Source organism: Ictalurus furcatus, chromosome 23, assembly GCF_023375685.1.
Source record: "Ictalurus furcatus strain D&B chromosome 23, Billie_1.0, whole genome shotgun sequence".
NCBI lineage: Eukaryota > Metazoa > Chordata > Actinopteri > Siluriformes > Ictaluridae > Ictalurus > Ictalurus furcatus.
This window is the reverse complement of record NC_071277.1, coordinates 19,318,734-19,330,490: the sequence shown is the minus strand read 5'-3', so window position 1 is coordinate 19,330,490 and position 11,757 is coordinate 19,318,734. Positions and strand designations below refer to the sequence as shown.

At 37.7% G+C, this 11,757-nt stretch overlaps 1 protein-coding gene across 5 annotated transcripts; it reads left to right on the top strand.

Moving 5' to 3' along the window:
• The first annotated feature begins 465 nt into the window (after positions 1-465).
• Positions 466-11,757, top strand: LOC128599925 (protein rapunzel-like). 5 transcript variants are annotated; one of them, XM_053611987.1, is made up of 3 exons: positions 466-1,990; positions 9,015-9,086; positions 9,263-11,757. In XM_053611987.1, the coding sequence occupies exon 3, from the start codon at positions 9,288-9,290 to the stop codon at positions 10,461-10,463; it is 1,176 nt and encodes a 391-aa protein (XP_053467962.1). In that variant the 5' UTR covers positions 466-1,990; positions 9,015-9,086; positions 9,263-9,287; the 3' UTR covers positions 10,464-11,757. The 5 variants fall into 5 exon arrangements, with proteins under 5 accessions (XP_053467962.1, XP_053467965.1, XP_053467960.1 ...); XM_053611986.1 differs by lacking the exon at positions 466-1,990 and adding an exon at positions 5,391-5,665; XM_053611990.1 differs by lacking the exon at positions 9,015-9,086.

The window sequence follows — 11,757 nt, the reverse complement described above, 5'->3', positions numbered from 1 at the left end:
ATGAAAAAACAATAATGAATAGACTTCTAGATAACAGCTCATCTGGATAAGATGTGGTTCCTCGGAATTTTTTTTATCTAACACATGAAAGAAAAGATATTCCACAAAACTATACATAACAATGTTGGTGCTACATCATTTTTCCTCTGGAAGATAGCTAGCATATATATATATATATATATATATATATATATATATATATATATATATATATATATATATATATATATATATATATATATATTTTACACATACACCTCAGTTCCCCTGACATGACTAATTATCTCCCAGACAAGACAAACTTGTCTGATTGATGTATAAATATGACTTGTGCACAGTCACTACTTGTTCATCTGTAGCCAAAAATTGCACTTAATATACTATATTTCATCTGAAACCTCAACAGAAATTAAAATGTCATTTGAAGTAGTAATTGATACTACTATTCACTTAAGTGAAAGAGGGCCTGAGGGCAAGTGTTGGATGCTGTTTGTGGTCAATAGATGTAGCGTCAGCAACTTTTACATTAGTTCTGATATATTTCCTTCACTGAAGCTTTGTTAAAATTCCAGAAACGCTTTTGCATTCTTATTTATTATCGTAATTCTTCTACCTTTTTTGACTTCAGTGCTGCAATGCTGTGCTCCAGTGGTGTCGATTCTTCTTAATTATAGTACTTCAGGAAATATTTTGCCTGTTAGATCTCATGCACAAAAGAGCTAAATAGTTTTTTAATGCCGTTGTTATACACAACCCACCGAGTACCAAAGAAAACTGGGCTCCAGCACAGACTCCTCACACTCGCATGTCTGGCTCACCTTGCTAATCTGGTAGCAATTACAGTAACGGCTTTTCCATTGAATGGATTTAATAAAGATGAATGCTGCTGATGAAGCTGTTCTATAAAACCTGTTCTAAGATCAAAGCTTTTTTTTTTTTTTTGTAGTTTACATGCATTATTATCTAGTTAAATAGTAAAGTTTTTTTTTTTTTTATTGAGAAAACCCATTGTGCTTGGATAATACTGTGTACTGTGCCCACTTGGCATGCATTGTCTGAATAATTGTGACTTTTATAGTATGCTTATGGTGATTTTTAATAAGGAAGATAAAGTCTTTGTTGGAGAATCTAGTTTAAGGATGCAGTAAGGAGCCAAACACAACCAATCAGGGTGTCCATCCATAGCCAGACACCCTGATAATCTTTCTCCACCCATCACGCCACATACCATTATGGTCCTGTGAGAGCGTTCTTGTGCTTCAGCCTCTACCAGGTTAGCATGGTGCGAGATCTCGCAGCGACACGACGAAGCAAAACACTAAGCTGGCTACTGCTACGAGGTTTGGATCTCCATAGTCCACCAAAGTCTTTTTTCTGTTTTCCTTTTAATTCAGTAGCGCCTCTAGAAAAGTGGGTCACAAGAAGTGCACAAAGGCTCTCGGTCAGCCTCCCTGACACAGGCCGCTTGGGAAAACAGAGGAGCCTTTCACCGCATTGTCGAGCAGTCTGACTCAAAATGTGCAAAATCTCAAGAATAGCGTTCGTGTCACATTGTTTTGTCTTCTGATCCATAGAAGCTTATAGTACGACAAGACAGACCTATTGTGAAGTTGTCTTTTCCTAAGTAGTTTGTATTGCTTAAATTAGCATGCCTGTGTTTTCTTAGGGACGTTTTGTGGGGGTTTTTAGTTTGTTTTTTTTTTTTGTTTGTTTTTTTGAACTGATGCTATCCCAAACCATTTCACAGAGCATAATGAAAACCCTAGAACCCTAATGGATGAAAGGGGCAATGTTTACAGGATCTTACCCATCCCTCTCAGAGTGGGCTCCCAGGAATGCTTGCAGGAGATGGAGTCCAACCAAAGGGGGAGTGTCACAAAGAAATGAGACTATAAATACACGTCAAGCCACGGAGGCTGCAGCTCTTCAGCACAGCTGGGCTTCACTGGAACACCACAGAGGGCACCTCTGCACATTTCACCGACTAACTGTAAGCCTTTTTTCTTCTCTCAGCCATTGCTGATTTCTATTTTTTTTTTTTGGTATTCTTCTTTGCTTTGCTTCTTCTTTTGTGCTTTTATTTGCTCAGCTATTTTTAACACATAAAAGAAAGTTCAGTGAACACTGGCATAAAAAAAGAGATATGAACATCAAAATGATCTTTGTACCTGGATTGTATTTGCTAATTCCTGGCTTATAATAGATACAATAAGAAAAGGTTCTTTTGAGGTAATATGAGATGGCCGGATCTTGTGCTTAAGTAAATATTGACCTGAATAAGACTTTGTCTGCAATGTCAGTGTAGCAGGATTAGTGACCCAGGATGTGGATTTGAGAGAGAGAAAAAAGACTTGATATACAGAAATGATCAAAGGCAATTTTGCCATAATAATTAATAATGGTCTTGGTGCTGACAATTTACTTTTGTTGCCATTCAATGAATCATAACTATTAAAATAGAAATTAGGATTGTACCACTTGTTTTCTTTTTTTGTCTAATGTAGATATGGATTCAAACTGTAATTAGAAAAACATACTTAAATGTATGCTTATAAACTTACTTATATATAATATATGTTTTCATACATATTGTTCAAAGGGAAAAATGAAAAAACGACCAGAGTCTGATTTCAAATGCATTTTAAATAACTGCTTTGATGAGGCAAATTGCGTCATGAGTGTTGAGTCACAAATGGATTCTTCTTATTGGAACAAAATTATTATTGTTTGTTAGATATCATAGTCATGAGTATAATTTAACTCTACTGAGCCTTAATGTGAAATAGAGCAGAGGAATTGTTCTTGGTCGTATATACCAAGTGGGCTGGTTTCACTTTATTTGCATTAACCAAACATTTGATTTAGTCTTAATTTGCATGTTGCATAATTTTATTTTTGGATACAGTGGCTTTCCTGTGTTATACATTGCTGAACAAGTGGAACGGTTACACGTTTTCTCAGATCTGGGTGTGCCTTTTTGCTGTAGTATACGCAGGGTCTTGGGAAATGAGATATACGTGTGAGATCATCTCCCTCGTGTAATGAAACTGCCCAGAAATACCCTGAAATATTCAACAGCTCGGCTATTTAAACATCCTTCCTCGGAAATGCATGTTGAAAACAGATGTTTTCTACTTTTCCACTAGTGCTAGATTTACCCCCATTATTGTCTGGCATCATTTCACAACTCTTCTCGTCATTCTGAGACACACTCATGATTTACGTTCCGATGTTTATTCTGAACAGTTGTAAACTTTCAGTATGTTTGTTCTCATTCAATCCTGGGAAACACCTGATCATTCCCAAGCCTCGCAATCAGAGGGTGTGGCGTATTATGACTCTGGGCATGTCTGTACATGTCCAGAATTTAACTTTCCCACATTTTGCTGGCTTTGACTTGTGATGAAACTGAAAAACCGACTCCAAAACAGACTGTACAGTAATACACCCACACTTGTCTGATCCCTGTGATGAAAATGTCTGATTTTGTTTCGGGTTACCTCAAAGAACTCATGTTGGGGAAATAAATGTGACCTTTAGAGGTGGCTGCATTGATTCTGGCATTGATTTTGATATCACTTGGCTAAGAGAGCGTTTGTAAATGACTTATCTTGCTATGTTACAGAGAGAGCGCTTGCCTCCCTTAACGGATTAAGGCAGGACCTCTTTCCCGGCATCCAATATGAGTCGTGTGGAAGAATGGGTTCTGGAGAACAAGGACAAGATTGAAAAGGGAGTGGAGATCATGAGCCAAGGCTGTGAGATCCTGGCAGCCACTGTAGGCCAGTTCCATCCCATCCTGGAGGCAGTTTTTGTGGCCTCAGCTGAGCTCCTTAGCAACCCAGAGGGCAACGAGGCGAAGTATCTTGCCGAGCAGTTTGAAAGGGTCAACCAGAAGTTGGAAGGGATCCAGGATGAGGTTGAAAAAATCGCTCTGGAGCTGCAGAGAACATCATTGAACAAGCAAAACTTTGACCGTGAAGCACAGATGATCAGTCAGTATGAAAAGTTTCAAGAGTTTGTCATCGCCAAACCCAAGTTCAAGGAGAAGAAGAAGGAGAAGTTTCTGAGCCACTTTGAGAACACTGACCGTGACGTGAACCTTGATGCCTTGTACAACTCCTTCATTGGAGAGAACACCTCCGGAGATGCAATGATGGACACGATACTGGTCACCGAGCAGCGGAGCAGGAGGGCAGTGGAGGAATTCTGTGCTCGCCTGAAGAAGCTGTTCGTGGTTGGGATCATAGCAGTGATGGGCTACACTGCACTAAAAGAAGGCACCGTTGGAGAGGATATGGTGAAGAAATGGCAAGACCGCATGGAGGACGTGGAGAAGCGAATGAAGGCGGCAGTGGATGAATGTGTGAACAACTTTCCTGCACAAGCCAAGATGGATGTAGAACACAAGCTCACGGAAACGCAGAGCCATGTCGATCCTGAGTTTACTAAATTCCTACTGGATGCCCTTGTCAAGAAGTATGACTGGGTCTGCTGGTCAGTTAGGGTCTTTAATCATGGTGGTATTTTTTTCTGGAATTGGCTGGCTGGCAAGCGGTACCATGGAAGTGGAGGAGGTATCAATTATTTTGACCTTTTGACCAAAAACAAAATAAGGATTGTGGTGTCTTTCACCGCGAACCCTAAACCACTCAACAAGGTCGAAATAAAGGATCAAATAGAGAACGAGAGGCTGAAAGGTGACATGATATCTGTGGCTGAGTCTTTGTGCAAGACTCTTCCCAACTGCCTTGTGCATGCTGTCAGTCGCTATAAGAGAGTTGAGGAAGTCAACAATTTTGACCCTGAGTGCTATTATTATGCGGTTCACAAAAGAGCACACATCTGTATCCACTCAGAATAGTGAACATCTGATCAAACTAAATATATCGAAGGCAATCAGTCTTATATATATATATATATATATATATATATTTTCAGTGATTGTGGTCTTAACAATACACAATACAATGATATGACGGCAAGTCTGCCAGGACGTCCAGTTCCTTTATTTTATTTTATTTTGTGGCTTCTTATTCTCTGTAAACGGTAAAAGCGCATATGTGACTACCTTATAAACAGATGTATGAATTTAGCCAAAAATGTTTAATCAAAAGAATTATGCATATACCTTGTGTCTGAGCACTTTTGTATTCTGTAGATCACATTTAAGGCAAAATGGTAGTGTGTTTATGCTCTAGAATATGCTGGTAGACTCATTAGTAATGATGAACCTAACCATTTGATCAATTACATTAAAACATATTCAAACTCATTTCCAGCTAGCTGTTGATTTATTAACCCATGCTGTCTCTTTTATATGGATTCATAATTTTTCAGCCAAAAAAACTACACTGCAATGATATATATATATATATATATATATATATATATATATAAATGAACACAAAAACAAATAAACAAGCAACCAAGCAAAAAATAAAACAGGTCATTCAAATTATAAAAGTATTTTTTAATCCTTAAAATCTTGAAACTAAATTCAACACAGTGTCAACCTCAGGAAGGGTTAAAATTCAGAGGATTTAACCCTTGTTTCTTCTGAACATGGGTGTGACTCACATTCAGCTGCAAACAGGGAAACTACATGAAGTCGGGTTTAAACGGAGAGCTGTCTAACTTTCTTTTGTTCTCCCGCGATTTTAAGGTGAGTTTTTTTTTTTTTTGGTCATACGGCAAATAATAAACGTTAGCCATCCATTACACTACAGCAAAGACTATAAAGTAAAAGGGCTTGAGTAATGTAAAAGAGTTTGTTGTAGGACAGAAGTTTAGCAGCCCTCAGGGCGTTGCTCTGTCTTCAACAAATAGACCGGAAGTTATTCCCGATTTTTTTTTTTAAATCATCATTATTATTATTTTTAAAGATAATATAAGCCTTGTTTCAACTTCATGATGCATTTGACGATTGACTAAAACTTTACTCGATCGTACACTTAGCTAAAAGCGTGATAATATCTCAAAGGGAGTCCCTGAAAACAACTCTGTTTGGTCTTCATCCAACCAGGAAGTAAGTTCGTTTCACGCAACTTAAGCTCGCGCCTTCATACTTCATGAGCCTGAGCGCGAGCCTTTATACTTTCTATTATATTCTTCATCCAGTGTTTTATTGACCCTCACATATAATGTATATAAGCTGTACACTTTATTGAGCTATATACTGTATACCTTACTCATTTAACACTTATATGCGTTATGTTTACTGACTTACATACATAACTTGCATTATAACTGTGTACATTAAACATATTCTACATGTATTCAGCTTTGGCTGTGCCTTACTGAAATATATATACACACTATATTTAGCTATATGCATTATACTTTACTGAGCTTATGTTTATCTGCATTACGCTTTACTGCGCTTTATGCATCATAGCTATGCACAGCTGTGTCTTGTTAAAACACACCAACTAAACAAAGTTATATTATACTGAGCTCAAAGAATTATACCCAGCTATATACATTATAGCTAAACATACCATGGCTGTGCATGATACATACTGGGATATGTGCATTATAGCTATATATGCTATACGTTACTAAGCTGTATATTTTACTTAGGTTAATGCATTTACTCGGCTATATATAAACACTTAATAGTTTTATGCGACATACTTTAATGAACTTTATGCTATGTAGGTATGTGCATTACATATCTGCTGGAAAATTGAGGCCTTGGAATTGTACGTCTCACTGTGTCTGCTCAATATCTTAAAATTACAGAAGTATTCCAGTGTCTCAGCATGTACTATATTGAGCTGTGCATGTTATATTTAGTTGAGATGTATGAATTCTGTTTTATTCAGTATGAATGTATTGTAGGTGTATGTATTAGCTCACTCAGCTGTATGCATTATAGCTGAATAGATAATACTTTAAGCTGTATCGTTCACTCCTTGCTGCTTGCCACCCCGAAAGTCTGAAAATCTTTGACGTAGATGGATAATGTAATCTACATGCATCTGTAGTAAAAGATGGAACCTTTTCCAAATATATTTGTTTCCTGTGGTAATTCTGTACAAAGGAAATCTACTGGAAAGCTACTACAGCTTTTGCTATAAAAATGTTTGCGTCACGTTCTCTGTCAGTTGTTTATCATCTCCTCTTTTCTGCTTCTTGCTCTGTGGAATTCCTAGATCCAGGTGGCTTGAACATCTACAGGAGTCTCTATACTGCAAAATAATGATTTTAGACCTTGGATTTAAAAAGTCTAAAACCTCAGACACTATCCGATATGTTAACACTGCATTAGTGGTGTATTTTAGTGCAATTCCTGATTCTCTGAAGTGCTGCAGTAACCCAGGGGAGGGAATGGGATGAGGCAGTCTGTAATGTTATGTCTAATCTGTTCTAGTGCTTTGTGGCGCAGAAAAAAAAAACTATGATGACAGTGCACAATATATTATTAGTTAATGAAAAAAAAAAAATCATCAGTGGAATATTCTTTGCGAGCTCATTAATCAAACAGATTTTCTATTTGTAAAGGTTTAGTGAGGGTTTAGACTAATCACAAAATTTGACTATGTGAAATTTAAATACACCTGCCTCTAAAAATATTACAATCTACTTATAAAACACATTAATATGTTAGGTAAGGAATAAAACATGAAGGGGCATGCTACTATAGGAATGTAATCAACGATGGGGTGGTGTGATGAAGCGGGGCTATTGTTAACAACCCAAAGTTTATTATTTTCATGTAACAGCATATCCCAAAGTGTTTACTTTTCTTATACAACAGCAATTTGCCAAAGATTCCAATTATTTGATTCAATTATGGCACTTAAAGTTTTTTTTTTTTGTTACAAAACACTGACGACTCCTTCCATAAATGGTAAATAAATGTCTCCTTAAAGAACGCTTTACCATAATGATTATATGCTTTTCTTTGTTAAATATCACATTTTTAGAAATGTGTGTATTGTCTGCCTTTTATTATTATTATTATTATTATTAGTGCATGAATCTCAACAGTGCAACCATCAGAGCTGTTCTTATAGAAAATGAATCACTACCACCTGACCAGAATCAGAATTAATCAGCACTGTGGTATAATTTGGATCAAATACATTAAATAAATTTTTGCTAATTTATGCGTTCACAGAAGAAAATAGATATGGAAATCATTTAAATTATATTCAGTGTCATTCAGTGTGCATTTGGCTGGAAAAAAAAAGCTGTTGAACAAAGTAAATACCAAGTAAACCGGCAAGGAATTTCATCAGTGTAACTGACAGCCTCGTTTTTCTTTTGTCTGGTTTCCATAGAAACTGTCGGGGTTGCTTTGGAAAATGTGCTCTTGCCCAGCGAGTTGAACTACCTTATTAACCGTTTGTCCGCCTACGATGGCACTTGCACACACTGAAAACGGAAGATGTCCTAAATTCTAACTGGTTTATGGATATTATGAAGATATCATGTTCCCATTTCTTTTTAACTGCATCTCATTTGTAGTTTTCAATTGAATTACACGGTCATTACTTAGCCTGTGTTTGTAAGATCAGCAACTGATCTTTCGAGTGCTAGTCTATGTAATAAACGTCTATGCACAAAGTCTACAAAGATTGCTGACATTGCTTTTCTTATGTGCGTTTTAAATATTATGAGGTTAATCCATGTTTTAAGCTGCAGTGCTTGGGATGTAGGAAGAGTCCTGAGTTAATATTCATGTATTCCTCCACTATAAAGCTGCCCAGTTATACAGGCCAGTGGTTATAGATTTTTTTATTTTTATATTATATATATATATATATATATATATATATATATATATATATATATATATATATATAAAGGATGTTTATTTTGAATGATGAAGGCAACACTGTTAAATGTCAATTTGTCCTTGTTATGTGGCCTGTGGAGAGTCTTTTCTCCCTCAGTGTGAATTCCTGGCACATTGTTGACTCATTAGTTCACGGGGTGGGACGTTACTGAGTGGTTCTTGCTCTGATAGCTGAGCTGACTCGCTTTTCTTTCTTTCTCTCGCACAGCAATCTCACCTTTTTCCACTCAGGCACTGCAAAAAGGCTAAAAAAAAAACATTACAATCAAGGACTGACTGTGTAAGTTCTTTATTTACTACCTTCTGGCTTATAAAATGATGCTTAGCTGGACAATTACAGTGCTGTATCTTCAAATATTTCATGTTTTGGATCTTTGCCACCTGGATAAGTGAATTTAGTGAATTTGCAGTGTGATAATTTGTGACCTGACCTTTGTGCTTTCTTTTTGCCCATAGATTGATTTTCAGAGATATTTAAAAAATGGCAGAGAACCTGCAGAAAATTGTTGCATCCAAGAAGGATGTGGTGGAGAATGTGATGGAGGTATTTGAGCAGGGAGCAGAGGTGTTAGCCAGCATTGCTGGAGATCTGTTCCCCGTTTTCTCCATCGCTGCTCCCATTGTGAAGATGGCACTAGATAACGTGGAGAGCAAAGAAGCGGAATACATGAAGGAACAGTTTCAGAAGGTCCGTGAGCGTCTGGAGGTTATATCAGAGGAGATCCAGCGCATAAACGATGAGGTGAGGAAGAGTGGTATGGACGCGGCTTACTTCTCCGTGGAGGAGAATATAACCAACCAGTTTCGCAAGTACATGGACATCCTCAATGCCAAGCCAAAGTTTCGAGAGGCAAAGAAGAAACAATTCTTGGAGCACTTTAGCAAGTCTGGCGGAGACAAAAACTTGCACACGCTTTACGGTGCTGTGACAGGAGATAGCTTCTCGGGAGAGTCCGTGCTGGAGATCACGCTCAACTATGAACAAAAGAGCCGGCGGGCGATGGAGGACTTCTGCGCCAGACTGAAGCAGTTGTTCTGCATAGGTCTCATCGCTTTGATGGGACACACGGCTCTAAAAGGCGGCGATGACGAAGAGGAGCTGCTCCGAAACTGGGCCGAGAACATGAAAGTTGTCCAGTCAAAAATGAACGTGGTCATCGAAGACTGCATCAACAGCTTCCCAAGTCAGGCAGAGATCGATATCAAGCGCCTAGTGAGGAACCACAAGGACAAAAGCAACCAGCAGCTGGCCGACATGATCATCGAGAACCTGAAAGGGAAGTACGACTGGGTGAGCTGGTCAGTCCGTGTCTTTAACTCGCCCAAGGGCTTGTTCACTAGCAAGAAAGACTTCCAGTGTGCCACAGGCAAGAGCAGGTTTCAGGTGCCTTCACCGGATGAGAATTTGAATGTTGTGCTATCCTACAGTGCCTCTCCTGAACCTCTAGACAAAGCTCAGATCCAGCAGTTGGTCCAGGACCAGAAGAAAGTCACAGTTCCAGGGATTGCAGAGCTTATCTTTGAGAAGACCCCTATGTGTGTGGTCCATGCTGTCAAGACGTCATGCAAAGAAATGGCTTACTCATGGAGCTTTCAAGATGAGCTTCACTACTTTGAGGAGTTCAAGAACGTTTACTTGTTCGTTCATTCTTCTTAAGACCACAGTTGAGGATAGCAAACATAGGACAAGATTTGTAATAGAGTGTAAACGTCTTTATTTACCTTTAAAAGAATGCTGACTATTTTCTTAAGCCACTAACCATGTTATCATTTAATGCTGAAGATTTTTTAATGCTGTGTGATTGAACACTTAGATTATTTGAATATCAATCTTTGCCAATTATAAACACTGCATTTGCAGTTTTTGAAAAGTGCACTATGATTCGTATCTCAGTTGTATCTTTGGGTAATTTTAAGTGTCTTGGGGCAAAAATTTCTTTAGCTTCATGAAGGTTATTAGGCCACCCTGAAATGAATCAGTATCAGGATCTAATGAATGGATGCAACAATGCTGAAAAATCTTTGTTTTGTTTTTGTAACAGCCTTATTTTTTTTTCCATTGTATTTCAAAATTTCACAAAGACGTCTCCATATCTACAGCTGTGTGTCCCTGAGCGTATGATATGGTGTGTTTACCCTCACAGAGTTGGATTCTTAAGGACACAATCAGACCTTGAATTACTGCGTTTCAACAAAACCTGGACATGTAAGAACATGTCATGAAGGGAAAAGAATTGTTTCCTTATGAGCCCTTTCCAGCCTGTTGGACTGTCACAGGTTTTTTTCCCCCCCCTTTGATACTAATTAAACTATGCCTCCAGTTTAACTTAAATAATATAGTGTACAAATATAGTGTATCAATATAGTTCATCCTGAACTGAGATATACAAATAAGATGCTACGTTTTAGCAGGACATGGTTTAAAACCATCACAGAAAGGAGTACACCATTCTTATCTGTCTTCTTATCCAAAACAACCATTCAGACATTTAACACTGATAAACGATGGTCATGTGATTTTTAGTTCAACACGCTGCTGACTTTTTATTCTTACCAAGCAGCTTAGGGGACATTTTCTTTCCATTTCACTACAAAATTACACATGTATTAAGTTTTTGGTTATAAATTCAATTAATGACACTATAGCAATAGGCATGCATTGTAATTTTTGCCTCCTAAAGTGGCCAATATATATATACACATATTTGCATTAAAGGAAACACCTTACTTTATGTCAAAGGGAATCGGAATTCCATTTGAGACTGATTCTGGGTTTATTTGTTATACCAATCAGATTCAGCAAGTTTTAGCAAGTAATCTGAGCTAGTTGAGCAGGTTGAACACCTGAAATGCACCTTTTGATGAATTGCCAAAACATCTACGCTTCAAACTGGGTCTCTTACATTTGTTTTTCTTTCTTAGTCGCTATTAAAAGTTTTCTTATTACTTTG

Excerpts from the sequence above, each read along its gene's own strand:
- LOC128599925 (XM_053611985.1), top strand. The coding sequence starts at position 3,683 with ATGAGTCGTGTGGAAGAATGGGTTCTGGAGAACAAGGACAAGATTGAA.